This window comes from Excalfactoria chinensis, chromosome 4 (assembly GCF_039878825.1).
Source record: "Excalfactoria chinensis isolate bCotChi1 chromosome 4, bCotChi1.hap2, whole genome shotgun sequence".
Lineage (NCBI taxonomy): Eukaryota > Metazoa > Chordata > Aves > Galliformes > Phasianidae > Excalfactoria > Excalfactoria chinensis.
This window is the reverse complement of record NC_092828.1, coordinates 40,096,531-40,111,105: the sequence shown is the minus strand read 5'-3', so window position 1 is coordinate 40,111,105 and position 14,575 is coordinate 40,096,531. Positions and strand designations below refer to the sequence as shown.

Sequence of the window (14,575 nt, the reverse complement as noted above, 5' to 3'; positions counted from 1 at the left end):
TAAACCATATCTCATAGCTCCTCATCCAGATGCCTCTTGAACACTGCCACTTTCCTCCTTCTTGTGGAGGAAACAAGTACAATGAATACCAACTAGCAGATAAAAAGAAATGTTCACTCCTCCCTTCCTAAAGTGAAAACAAACTTGAAATTAAACTGAAACATGGTGACATTACAACAGGAAAACTTTTTCCTCCTAAGCTCTGTAATCCCTTCAAAGAGGAAAGAGGGAACTGAAACAAAAGATTTTTTTAAACCTACGCTTTCAAATACAACATGATAGCCACAATTATAATATTCTCTAAAAATAGGGGCTCCTGCATTAATTCAAGAATATACACATCCTACATCCTCTTGCTTATAACTTACAGATGAGAGTTATTTCTATGATAGACTTCAGGTTACATAGGTGCCACAAGCATATTTTGCTCACATCATTCTAAAGACTGGATGAGCAATGCACCTGCATTCCTGAAGGCAGGTCAATGGTTTTAATAAATCTCCAGAAAGTAAACAAAGTATTGCCAAGGACTCCAAATGAACAGGCAGCATATCATACCCATAGCAGTGAATTTATGCAAATAGCCTCTTTCTTTCCTAGCAAAAACAAAGACAGCAAACCTACCTGAATGCCAAACAAATAATTACAGATTTATTCAAGTACAAAGGCCTTTTCCAGCACATGTTTAACACTGCTTGCTTCAAGATGTAAGCCAGCAGCTCATCAGAAGGCAAGGATATTCCTCACCTGCTGGATTTCTCACACTTGTTTTTAAGGCTGCAGACCCTGGTCACTTGTCAGAAAATATGTGGATTTTAGAAAACTGGAGAGCTCAAACCATTCAAGCAATATCTGTCCTCCTTCCCTCTACAGATGTTCCTCTAAGTGCTGTTTATGACGCTGATTTTTTAAAGGCAGAAGCTGCCTGTTGTCCAAATGATTTGAATCTGGAGGACGCAACATATGAGAATTAGATCAGTAAAAGGAAAGGGGGAGGAAGTTTGCAGGTGAAAAGATTGTTCTAATGAAATCAAAAGGAAATGCTAGTATCTATCTAGTACAGAATACCTTCTAGATCATTAAATGTACCTGAAAAGAAATATTATCAAATCAGAAGGAAAGATTAGAGGATTTAAGACTGTCAAATAACAAAAGACACTCACACAAAAACTATAATCCTCTTCCCACCCCGGTAATTCTAGAATTAATGAGTTGTGCCTAACATCCATTTTCTGTTCTGTAATGTTCCATAAACTTTTTGCAGTGAAACATCAAATCTTCCCCTTCCTGGCAGGCAGCTCACTTAAAAAAAAAAATCTGCAAATATATTTCAATACATGGACTATGCTCCCCACTTCAATTAAAAAGCTGACACGACAAAGAGATGGAAATATGAATACTCATTAACACTTCTGATAACCTTAACTCGACTGTGCTTTCACTCAAGCAGTCCTTCACATCCAAAAAACCTGAGTGAGAAAAGCTTAATAGCACCTAATTACTTTGTTTATAAAAGACTTTTCCACAGCAAGTAGGAAGATCACAGTCTTGTTCGACTTCAAAAATTGATTCTATTAACAAACAAGACATTATTTCCTCCCTTCCCAAAAAAATCTTTCCTCAAGATGGAAAGGCAGCAGTTTAGCTTTCTTCATTTGGACCTCTTTCAAGAATGTAATGCTTTAAGCCAATCAAAGCCAACCTTGCAAAACAGCGATGTGGTACAGACAAGAACATATTATCCAGCCTAAGCATCCTCAGCCCTGCTAACAGCTCAAGTACAGAAACAACTGATCAAATACAAAAGGCAGTTCTAGACAGCAGACAATATGGGGAGGTGGCAAAAAAAGCATCAATATGTGAACATTCAAACTAAATCATTCTCATTAATAATATTGCTGGCTCTTCATATACTGCACTGGAATGATATAAAAGGATATCAATGTTTAAAGAGGCAATAAGCAGCTGAAGAGAATAATGAAGACTAATAGGACTTGAACTGCAATAGCTCCCAAAGGCCCTCTTCTGGATGGGAGTCCCACAGTGCCAAGCACAGCCACAAAGCTGAGTCCCCAGCTCAGAAACCAGACATTCCAAATGAACAAAAATTAACTAGGATATTAATCTGAAGCAATGGCTCTGTTTATCAGATGAGATATTTTTAGAGCCTATACTAGCATTTTAGCCTAAGAGAAAAAAGATGCTTACAATCTCTTTCTGATAACCCAGTTCAGGAACAGTAAGGGAATCTAGAGAAGAAAAATCTTCGCCCTCTAAATCACGAAGTGCTTGGCTCACACAAATGGTGCTTATTCTGCAGAAGGGGAAAAAAGACTGCTTTCTTGCTTAAGTACTAAAATGCAGGTTCACCATCTCTCTCTATATATTTTTTTTAAGAAGCTGGAACTAGGCAGTTATTGTAAACGAGAATGAATTTGACGGAAAATAAATTTAAGTCAATTTCTATCTAAACATTAGCCTTCCCTTTGTGTTGCATAACCTTTTCAATACATTTTAAGAGAAAAGTCTAAGAAAATGGCTGGAAGTCATCCCAGAAACCAGTGCATTATATATCCTTTCTGTAAAACGAGAGAAAAAGATACTGTACATTCTTCTAGACCGAGAGACAAAAAAGACCGCACCATTGTGGATTCAGCACCTGGTGTCAGAACACCTAGAAATGTTCTTTGTGCACAGGGAGCGTCCCTTTTAAAACACATGCAGAACTCTGTCAAACTGGGGGGAAAAAAAAGATTTTATCAAGTTTATCTGCAAATTTTCACTTTATTTCTAAAGTGCAAGTCAAACACAGACCATTAACATACTTCATTCACAAAGTGATTAACATCAATGCACGAATTTGATCCAAAAAGTGATGAAAGGAACCCTGCTACCCCACAATCAATAGAGAGCAGTGTGGAAAAGTCTATTAAGGTCAGACACTTGACAGAAAAGGCACTAAAAATAACATCTTAAGAACAGCCCTGGCACACATACTGTTTAAAGACACACAGTAACAAGTACACATCACGCTTTCAGAAGCACTCTGCTTTAAAAGCTCTAAAAATCCCACCATTCAACACTAAATACTGGAAATTAAGTTAACATCCTCCTGGTTCTTAATCCAGTAATACCTTTAAAGTCTTGATGCACCTAATTACAAAGCATCACTGTAGCTAAAGATTAACCCAAGCCAGATACAGCCTAAGAAATCCCTTAAGCCTCCTTCTTCCAGAGAGATGAAGACAGACATAAAGATGATAACATATGGAAAATGAATGAGAAAGTAGCAGCCTAACAGGGATAGTAAGAAGCAGGGCAGCATCCAGAAGAACTAAGCTTTTAATAGAAAGTTTCCATTTAAATAGCATCCAAAAATCAGTTTCTTCAACATACTGGAAATATACAGCAGCTAAAGCAGGAATCAAACTATTTACATACTAGAGCTAAGGTGCACAACACAGAGAGGGCCCAGCATAGTCAAGAGCCACCTTGAGGACAAAGCTATTAAAACCAAAAACTGATTTTCTTACCTGGAAAAATAAAAGCTCTCAAATTTACCTCACCTTATTAACACTAAATATCTAAAGAGCAGCAGAATTGGATTTACGTGCATGTGTTGATATGCACAACCTGGCTGCAACCATTCATTTCAGAAGCTTGATTAGTGGGCGCCGATACACAAGGGTTAGGGATATGGATGCTGCATTCACATAGAGGGCTGCTTCTAACTCATCTCACTGGGCTGCAATGACACCTTGCCCTCTACTATACCTAAAGCACAAGGTGCTGATCCGATGCCTAGAGAAGTCAAAGGAGAAGTCATGAAGTCATCATCATGGACCTTGCATCTTTTGCTACGCCCTCAAGTTCTCTCCGAGTAGTCTGAGGATAGATCAAAGGCAAGACACCCCAAACTGTACATACACCAAGCTCTCAAAACCAGGTGTTAAAAAGCCATTAACACCTTCTAGTTACTTTGACTCCCAGATGCCCTTTCCATCTTCAACATCTGTACAGCTGCACTATTAACAGCAAAAAATCACATTAACCTGCTTAATACAGCTAACATAGGAATTAACACTGTAGGAATGTGCTTAAATTTGACACGGAGTAATTAAACTAAAGCATATGTATTTAAAGTGCATTGTTCCAAAAGCACTCTCAAATCACTGCAGAGCTTTAGATAATTATGTATAGCAGTCAGTGTGTGCTGGAAAGAGAAGATGAAGAAATGTTCCTGACAAAGTGAAAGGAACATCATCTGAAGAAAGAATTTGGGTGTTGGATAGTACGTAACCTATAAATTATGCTGTCAAAAAGAAAAAAAAAGACAAAGAGATAGGGGAAATAAAGGTAGGAAAACAGCTATTTCTTTAAGTGGAGCTTAGCTGCCAAATCTTTTCCTATAAATCTAATTGTACACATTTTTAAATTGAGGATTACTTTGTTTTAAACATTATTCCCCACATGTCAAAATCTGCACAGAGGAGCATGGATTTCTCGATATTTATTTGACAGGCTACTAAATTAAAACTGCAGTGCTTACTAGTATGCCACAACAGTCCATTTATTAAAAAAAGCTGCGTACAAAGTTGTACTTATTTAATATTTTCATGGAAAGCACTGTTTGACAGCTAGCAGTCCCCAAGAAGAGAAGAAATAGATGGGTAACAATTCTATCAAAAAAACAACTAATGGAGAGGAAGAAAAATGAGGTAGCATGTGAATCTGCAGCAAAATACAAGGTAACTGTTAGTCTCTGCAGTCGGTAGCAGGTTGTCTTTCAGATCACAGGTACTTTTATAGTTATACAATTGTCCTTGCTTGCTCAACACTGAAGGTCTTTAAAACAACTGACCTGATTATTATTATTTTTTATAGGCTGGGGGCTTCTATTCAAGTCTGACATTGGGTAGCAATTTCAAAAAGTAACACAGAAACACAGTGAATAACGAACGATGTTATGACAAGCTATTACAGTTTAAGCATAAGTAGAATAAGCAAACCTTTAGCAGCACAGCAGATTAAGGACAGTCACAACAAAATGAAATCTGGTAAAAGGCACAGTTTCAAAATTAACTAACACAACAGATCATCCAAAAAGGCAGAAGCTTTTTAAGATGCTGAACTTGCACATGCAAAAGGGAACACCACTGAGGATGGATGTAAGCATCTTACCCGTGAGCACAGCTTTTGCTGAGGGGTCTGCCAGATCCAGCGCCGATTTCCCATCGGTGTTCCGAATGTTTGGATCAGCTCCGTGCTGCAGCAGCACTGTGCAGGGAAAGCAGAAACAGTATCTTACCTCAGGGATACACAGATTATTTACAGTTAAGTGTCTCCTCGGCATGATGTAGGCATAAACACACATTGCACAATTTTATTTCCCCTTTTTTTTTTTTTTTTTTCTTTCCTCTTTCTCCCTTCCCCCCCCGCCCCCCCAAGCACTGCAGCAAAGAATCTCCTCCAGAGTAAGGCTAAGTTGGCAAGTTAAGATGTAGTAAGATCATGTGACTCTTCCTGATAAACATGAACCCTGAATCTCTCGCAATGCTCAGGTCTGGGTCCCTCCTGTCAGCTGGGAAGCTGCGCGTTCCCTGACTCACACTGGTAGATCTGCTAACTGCGAAACAGCTCCTGCCTTCAGCACCGCTGCTGCTGCTTGTTACCGGCTCCTGATCCTTTTTCTGCTCAATATCCAAAGGCAATATCTGTGTCTCCGTACAGCAGCAATGCTCCAGCCTTTTTGGGGCTCACCACTTAAGTGCAATATCTTAACCACAGCATAGCAGCTTGCCCTCAAGAAGCACAGTAAATAAGGTAAGATGCGTCTTTGTACCTGAAGCCTATATGTTTAGAGGCTATTATTCTCATTGTTTCCCCTGTGCATACACTAAACCTACAACACACAAAAACCCAGTTACATTAAAAAACTCAGAGCACAATATGCAACTGTGTCTAGAAAGGTATTAACAGAGCGAATAACCACCTACAAAAGCTCATCCAAAAAAAATGAAAGTGACAAAGAAATCCAGAAAAGCAACAGAACTATATTGCATGCACAATTTTAACCAGAAATAGACTTATTTTCAAATTAAAATCTAAACTGGCAATATTGTCTTTATTCAAACCTCTCTTCTTACACAATTCCAGTTCTAAATGCTTATAGCACTGCCAAATGCCAGATATTTCAGTTTAATGGGTCCTATGCTAAATACTTTGCCTTAGGCTGAATTTCTGCAAAACTTGTGGTTCTTTAATGAAGTTAACTGACTTGTTTTATGCTTTGCCAAGAAACTGTGATTCCTCCATGGCTGTGAAAGAAGATTAAAATAGGCAGATTGGGCTTCTACTAGAAGGGTTTGTTTTGTTTGTTCATTGTTGTCTTTTTTTTTGGTTCAAATTTGCCACATGGAGAGGAGGACACACAAATGAAAAAGTTCAGCATACACGTGCCCAAAGAACCTTGTTAACATCTGGCACCCGTGTTCTCTGAAAATGCCATCTGTGCCACATGTTGCCTCACCTTTCAAAATCCTACAGGCAGAAACGACTCCCTGCCAGTGTCACAAGTCAGTCAAGCATTCCAGTAAGAGGTGGGAAACAGGACCTTTTCCAGACTTTCTTAAATACAGACAACAGAGAAGGTAAGTAAGGTAAGTACAGGTAAGTATCTGTCTCTATTCCCTTGAATCCTGAGGTGAAGAAAGATCTGTCCCAAAGCATATCAGGGGAACAATGAGGCCCAAAATGATGAAATAGCATGCCTGTATGAGAAGATGTGAGGATTCACATGGAAAGGAGTGTGGAACAAAGAGCTGTGGGAGAAAAATAACTGAATAAGATGTTGCTGAGCCCCTCTCTATCGTATGTGAGAAGTTGTGGCAGTACAGCGAAATTCCCGTTAAAAAGGGAATCACAACTTATAAACAGAAAAAGGAAAAAAGAAAGAAAGAAAACCCAGAGAACTACAAACCAATCTTATTTCTGTGACCAGCAAGGTCATGGAGCAGATCCTCCTGGAAATCATGCACATGGAAAGCTGAGAGGTGACTGGTGACAGCCAACATGGCTTTACTAAAGCTAAATAGAGCCTGACAGATTTGGTGCTCTTCCACGACAGGGTTACAGCATTGGTGGATAAGGGAAAAGTAATTGATGTCATCTACCTGGACTTGTGCAAAGCATCTGACACTGCCCCAAATAATGTCACTGTCTCTAAAATGGAAAGACATGGATGTGACAGAAGATTCACTCTGTGGATAAGGAATTGGCCAGATGGTTGCATTTAAAAGTTGTGGTAAGTGGCTCAACACCCAGGTAGAGATTAGTGGTGTTCTTCAGGGGTTTGGATTGGGACCAGGTTTATTTAACATCTCTGTCAGTGACCGGGACAGAGCATCCTCAGCAAGTTTCTGAATGACACCAGCCAACACACTGGAGGGAAAGGGATGCCATCCAGAAGGACCCTGGACAGGTTCAAGAGATGCACCTGCGAGAACCTCAAAGTTCACCATGGCCAAGGGCAAGGTCCTGCACCTGTGTCATGGCAATCCCAGATACAGGCTGTGTAATGAGTAAATTAAGAGCAGCTGTAGGAAGAAATACTTTGAGACACTGGTGAACAAAAAGCTGGTCAGTTATGTGTGCTTGCAGCCCAGAAGGCCAACAGTAACCAAACCTGTGCCCAGATTTGGGACACCCAGTATGACAGGGATGTGGAGTTGTTGGAGCGGGTCCAGAGGATGGCCACAAAGATGATCAGAGGGCTGGCGTATCTCCCCCAAAAAGGTGGGCTGAGGGAGCTGGACTTGTTTAAGAGAGAAAGCTTCAGGGAGACCCCACTACAGCCTTCCAGTACTTCAAGAGAACTTATACACGTGGGGGAGACTGACCTCTTACATTGGCAGACAGTGATAAGACAAGTGGGAACGGTTTTAATTTAACAGGGGCAATTTCGATCAGATATTAGAAGTAAACTCTTTACTCAGAGGGTGGTGAGGCACTGCACCGTCCGGCCAGAGAAGTTGTGGATGACCCATCCCCAGAGATGTTCAAGGCCAGGTTGGATGGGGACCCAAGCAACCCTGCCCACAGCAGCAAGGTTGGAACATCAGGCTTTTCAGAGAGGAACATCTGAAATTTGATCAGAGTTTGGAGGTTTAGATTGGCATATAAAGCAAAGCTGAGGCAGCTTAAGGTACAAGAATGACAACCTCAAAAAGAGAGGTAACAAGGTTAAAGGGATCTACAATTTCCTAAGCCAGATGCTAAAACAAGCAGAGTGGCAAGTCTATCAGTTTCTTTGTCCTGAGCAAGCCACCTTCCTGCTACTTCTCCTGGCACAAAAACATGGTATCTTGCTGCTCCTTTCAGCTACTCTCTTGGCCCAAATGGCCAAGAATTATGCACTATACTTAAAGAGTCTGGTCATGCTAATGAACTCCAGAGAGCTTTGGTATGGCTTAACAGCATATCATTTTCATGTCAGGTTTATAATGCTTTTTTTTTTATTTTTTTTTTAAATCTAAACACATTAAAAATTGACTAGAGGTGCTTAAGCTGGATGCCTACAGAACCCCTATCTGTGGAACAAGCACTTGAAAGGGCCAAGCTGAGTTCAGAAAAAGAACTTGACACAACTCCTTTGCAGTAACCATGAGATTTATCCTTCTGTTCCTGCAACCAGTTTTCCTGTTGGTCATAACCCTTCTAATCTCCCTATCAGCCAAGGGTGTGGCCCTACTAACATCTTCCTTATTCAGTCCAACACACAGACCTACATAATGAATGAAACAGCATCACAAAATAATCAATTATATAAATAAGGACCAAACTGAAATACAGATGAATACAAAAAGCAAATGTGGATCAAAAGTAGTATTATTCCTACACTGGCTATTTGATTTTATCCTTTCCACACTTCCTCAGTACATAATCTCACAAGAAGGAACCCAAGTGAGCAATATTGTCATCAACATGAATTAACAAAAGAAATGCAGCATTTGATGTTTAGCCTATTGGCGTAACAGATGTACTTGTACACTTGGCAAACCACAGGTGGCTTTTAATTGAATGTTCTCCTGCTTGCAGAAAACCTTTAGTACTTTAGCCCAATGAAGTCCTTTCTAACCACAGAATATTTGAGATCTAGACACAGTGTGTTTCTAAATCTCCTTTCTAATGCACCGGCACTGTATAGAAAAATGTCAAGATAGATCTCCTGTTTGAGAAAAATATTCCCTTTATAATGAAACACAACAGAACAAGCCATTCTAGCTAACTGTTGCTATTTTGGACTTCAAATACTGCACACTGCCTTCAGAGGATGTTTTCTGAGTAGCGTTAAAAGGAAAAGTGGAAATAGTTTGAATCAAGATCTTGCTGTTAACAGGCAAGCATTTGGATTGCATGTACACAAATTCACTCCTGGAACTTTGTTAATGAGCAGATTTCGATATGCTGCTTTATTTCCCTTGGACAGAGGAGGCAATGGGGTTTGTTGTTTTTCTGCACTGCATGCAGAGCCTTTAGTAACAGTACCTGTGGCTATCATTACCTTTTCTATAAGCCATATAATACAGTATAAAGAAGCTGCTCAATTTATTGAATCTTCATGTCATACATCGATATCAAAGCTCTGCAAGCCTAACTGTAGGACATAATTCTGCGCATAGGTGTCATAATGAGGATAAAAATAGATTGTACAACTGCTACAATACTTTTCCTGATTTCCAGTACCACCTGAGATGCTTTAATTACACTATTATTCCCAATCAGTACTGCAGACAATGGACAGAACCTTCCCATCTGAAAAAGAAAATACTTTCAGTATTGCACAGATCATGAACTACAACCATAAATTATTTCAGATACTGCCAACTTGCTACAGCAGGATGAATCCTAAAATTACACGCTTGGCCCCCAGCCTCCTGGCACAGCTATTTTGAACCGTGAAGCTAACTGACATTACCTCATTTGGGTCTCAAATGATAAGTCCACCAAGAACAAACATTGCCATTTCAACCTTCACATTTTCACCAGGAAAGTACAGCAAAAGCTTCTGTTGCTAGCTATACAGCAACAAGGGAGAAGTAAGCCTCATAAGAGGAAGGAAAAACAAAAAAGGGAGCTAGTCTAAACACAAGACATTACTTAATCAGATAGCCCTTCCTCCTTCATACTGCCTTAGCTAAAAGTGCACCAAAGGAGAACATTTCTTATTGAAGGCAAGGACACAAATAGAGCAGGAACAGAATAGGAATAAAAAAATCCAATGGCAGGCATGATCAAAGATGGGAATATTTCTGTTGCAGTTGTCCAGGGCCAACATCCACAAAATTCCTTGAGTATGTCCACTGGAACACTGATCCAAAAGTTCCCTTTCTGTTTCCAATCAGATGCATGTAAGTACAAAAAAAGGCACATCCAAACTGTTTGACTGCTTGGAATGAAAAGGAAAAGAATAGGCAGACCTTCTAGAAGCATCTGCACTTAAAACTGCCTAGTGTTTTTCATTGCATTGCCAGTCTCTTCAGCTCCTCACACTTCTGCCAAACAAAACTTTAGTCCTGCCTCACATTGTCTCTTCCCTCCCACTGTACCACTTCGTCCCACAGTTGTTGCTGTTCTCACAGTCTCTTCCAGCTACCTGAGCTCTAACATTTATCTTCTTCCTTTTCAACTTCACTTTCTGAAAAAGACCTTTAAAGATCCTTTCTAAACTAAATTACAGTAGCTTTATCTACTTACTCCCAAAGTATCTTGGTACAGAGAAAATAAATGACTTAAGAAAAAGCCCTCCTTTAGTCTCACAATATATGCACAATTGCTTACCTCCCTAAAAAAAAGGATACCTCCAAGTTGCTCAGCTTTTTATTCATCTTAGGTCCCAGGAACAAGATGTATGGGACTAGTCCCATACAGGTCACACTTCCAAATTATACACAACAAGAAATGTAATGTCCTCATCTATAACCAAGTTATAAAAATATCTAGACAACAACACTGGAATCCTATTTATTAATTACTTACAACCAAGGCTAAATGCCTCATCTCCCCCAGCTACTTCAATACATAAATCAAAACTTCACATTACAAGAACATTAATTTCTTGACTAGAAATTACATTTCTGTGATTCAGACCTAATAATCCTGTTTAGCTGAGTTAGTAGATATATGAGTGTTTTTGCAAAATGACCTAATACAAAACTAAAGCCATAACACCCCATCCTTAGTTACATAAAGTTGGATACAAAAGATAATCCTACTACAATATTCACCCTCACAGCTGCATCACTGCTCAACTTCTACTTCTGTGAGCAATTCCAGCCTCATCTGCATGATAAAAATGCAACTATTCACTAGTCATCAGAACCACAAGGTGAAAACATGACAGGTAATGTCACTACAGAGGCTACATACGGCTTGAAAGGTAAGCGCTACAAGTGTCCACTTGATCTATCTATTCCCACAACCCTAGAACACCATTGCCAGCTTATCTAAGGGGAACAGAAAAGCAGTCCTACGCTCCTGAACATCCCTCTGTACTAAAAGCCATCAAGGTTGAATCAAGAGAGGATTGTGGAGCAGAAAGCACTAAGAGTGCTGAAGGATTTACTCAGATGTCAGGGTACAGCAAAGGGCATACCTAGGAGTAATGCTAGTGGGTTTCTGCTAGGAGAAGACACAAAGCAGGTAACTATTCGGGGACAGAACAGGAATGCATTTGGTAGGGAAGAAAAGGGCAAACAAAAAAAAAAAAAAAAAAAAAAAAAAGGACTCAGAATAAGCAAAAAAAGGAAGAATTAAGATATGGTGAACAATTAAACCTCTAATGGATTTTGCAGAGAAATACAATAAAAGTAATCATAGGTACAGGTAAGACAATAAGAAAGAGCTGCATAAGACTGGATCTCCAGCAACATAGGAGTTTGTAAACAGTTAACTGCTGAAAACTTCAAAGATCTGCATTAGCACAGCTGCTTTGCAGGGTTTCACTGCTCAGACAGCAAGCTGGAATGCACTTCTCCAGGCTGAGAGCTGCTCTGAGACATAGACCTTCTAAACTGAGAAATTACATTCAGCCAGTCTCAGCACCCTGGGACAAATGGGCTGTGCAGAGCAGTGCTTAATTCGAGAGGGAAAAAGTAGGGTGCTCATGCCAAGCTGCAGGGGTATAAGGGTACATCTGTAGCAGGATAAGAACAAACAACATGCCAAGATGGAAGGGGGGGTGGGGGTGGGGGGGAGAGGGGCAGAAAAGCCTTCACCATTTCCTGTCGCACCTCTCTACAATATAAAATTGTAAAGCAGACTCCTGCAAAACAGTACTATCACAGGTCACAGTTTCATGCAGTCTATGTTGGCAGCAATTGCCCTCAGCCCTGTGCTGCCCACACTCCCTTCAGGGGCTGCAAATGTTTGGCCTAGCAAAGAGAAATATTAGGAAAGCAATCAAGTGATCTCTTGCCCAGTCCATTTCATTTTGCAATTACATGATATACTTTGGTTGGCAAAAGAAAGGACAGTGGAACATTAGCCAGTGACAGGAGTGGAAAAGAATCATTTCATTGTTAGCAACAATTCCTACAGAGTGTATAACCAGTGTTACCAGAGAAGGACATGGTGGGTCAATGCTGGCTCCAAGCACTTTCAGCTGTTCACTTTCCTTACTGCCCTTGCTCAGGGCATCCCACTTTCCCAGTACCCCAGACAGTGGTTCTATAGCCAATGAAGCACCTTATTAGCTTTGCTCTTTGTTGGGGTCAGAGAGAGCAAGATACAAATACACAGGCTGTAGTAGTACAAAGATGAGCAGACACTTACAAAAGCAACATCCAGCACTGCATCACCAAAACAAAAAGCTGAAAGCAGAAACAGGAAAGTACTTTTCAACCACATGGACAGAAACAAGACTTCTGCTAGCAGGATAATGTAGGAATTAATCCTGCAAGCCAGTTGGTTGCTAATGCACCTTTAAAATACATAGACACGTAGTCTTACATGACTGATTTTAAGCGACAGTAAGCTTTCAAATGAAGGAAGTACAGTAGAGTTTTTTGGTTGCTTTTTTTTTTTGTTGTTGTTGTTGTTTTGTTTTATTTTTTTGGGGGGGGGAGGAGGAGAAAGGATCTAGACAAAACTGAAAACATTAAAAAGCATCACTTGAAAAGGACATGGTCCTATTTTTAATGTAAGCTCTAACTTTCCATAAAGACAGTTTGTCCCAACCTTCTCAGTTTTTTGCCCCAGTACTACTTATAAACTCCTTGCTGCCATTTCAGTTGCTCAACTCCTAGCCTGTATGTATACCATAAACTTCACCTACTTCACCTCCCAGGGCATCAGAAAATACTCCAGTGTGTTCTACAATTCCTTGCCCTAGAGACAAGATGTTTTTGGTTTTTTTTTAATAGAATACACTGATTGATCTGATTTAGCACTTCAAAGTAAGGTAGGAGAAAAGGGATGTGAACCAGAACAAAAACATTTTCTACAAGTCATAATTGCAAGTTAGAGCTCCCCCAGCAGGAAAAGAAGATGCCTTTATAAGGTTTCCTCTGCGAACACTCACAGCAGCCTCCCAGTAAGTAAGCATGTATTAACACAGATTAGTTTTCTGTACGTAGGAAGCACTACAAAATTGCTCATTGGAATGCAAGTTTTACCTACGAGTGATTAAATATGCATAGAGAGAGAGAACAAGCAGAAAGTTCTAAGGGCTGTAGGCAGCACAGCAGGCTGATAATATCCTTCTGCCCTCAGAGAATGAGCCAGAGCTGGAGATTGCTTAGCCCACGTGAACAGCAATTCAAAGCCTTGATCCTGCCTGGACTTAACAAAGTAAATATTCACATTTCCTTTTTTGGGTTGAACACTTTGCAAGTTAAAATTTCCCATCTCAGCTAACCAAATTAAGCAGAATACAGCCTTCTAAATAGTGACACCAATCTTAGCTTCACTGTTGTTCTAGTTTCTGATTTTTTGCATCGTGTACGATGGCCCCATCAGGCCAGTAATCTTCCCTGAAGCATTCAAGTTAGGTAGTGTAAAGGAAGCTTTGGGATTATTATGGTGAACCTACATAGAATTCCATGTTGAAGATAATACATCTTTAATCTAACCAAGCAATGTGAGAATGTACACTTACGGTCTTTTATTTATTTTTATTTATTTAATCCAGCTTATTTGCACCCACACATAGGCACTCCTTTTCCACAGGATCAGAACAGTGAGATTGGTAGGGACCCCTGGGTCAATATAGTCCAACTCCCACACCATCAGGGACACCCAGAGCAAAGTGCACAAGATCATGGCCAGATATCTTCTGAATACCCTTAAGGATGGAGATACTATAACCTCTCTGGGCAACCCGTGCCAGAGCTTGGCCACCCTTAGACTTAGAAAGTATTTCCATACATTCAGGAGAATACTCCTATGTTTCATATTGTTCCACTGCACAATGGTGCTTAGAAGCCACATTCAGGTGCACTCCTTTGAAACACTTATGTTACTAAGCAAGTAATATGGCATAGAAAACTAACTAAATTACCTTTAAAAATATGTTTTT

General features: G+C 39.9%; 1 protein-coding gene across 1 annotated transcript in view; it reads right to left on the bottom strand.

Annotated features, from left to right (window-relative positions):
- Positions 1 to 14,575, bottom strand: part of TNKS (tankyrase) — a 107,223-nt gene that overhangs the window by 77,698 nt on the left and 14,950 nt on the right. Inside the window, exon 3 of the mRNA XM_072334226.1 lies at positions 5,182 to 5,277. Within this exon, the coding sequence (XP_072190327.1) occupies positions 5,182 to 5,277 (96 nt within the window). The remainder of the gene's footprint in view (positions 1 to 5,181; positions 5,278 to 14,575) is intronic.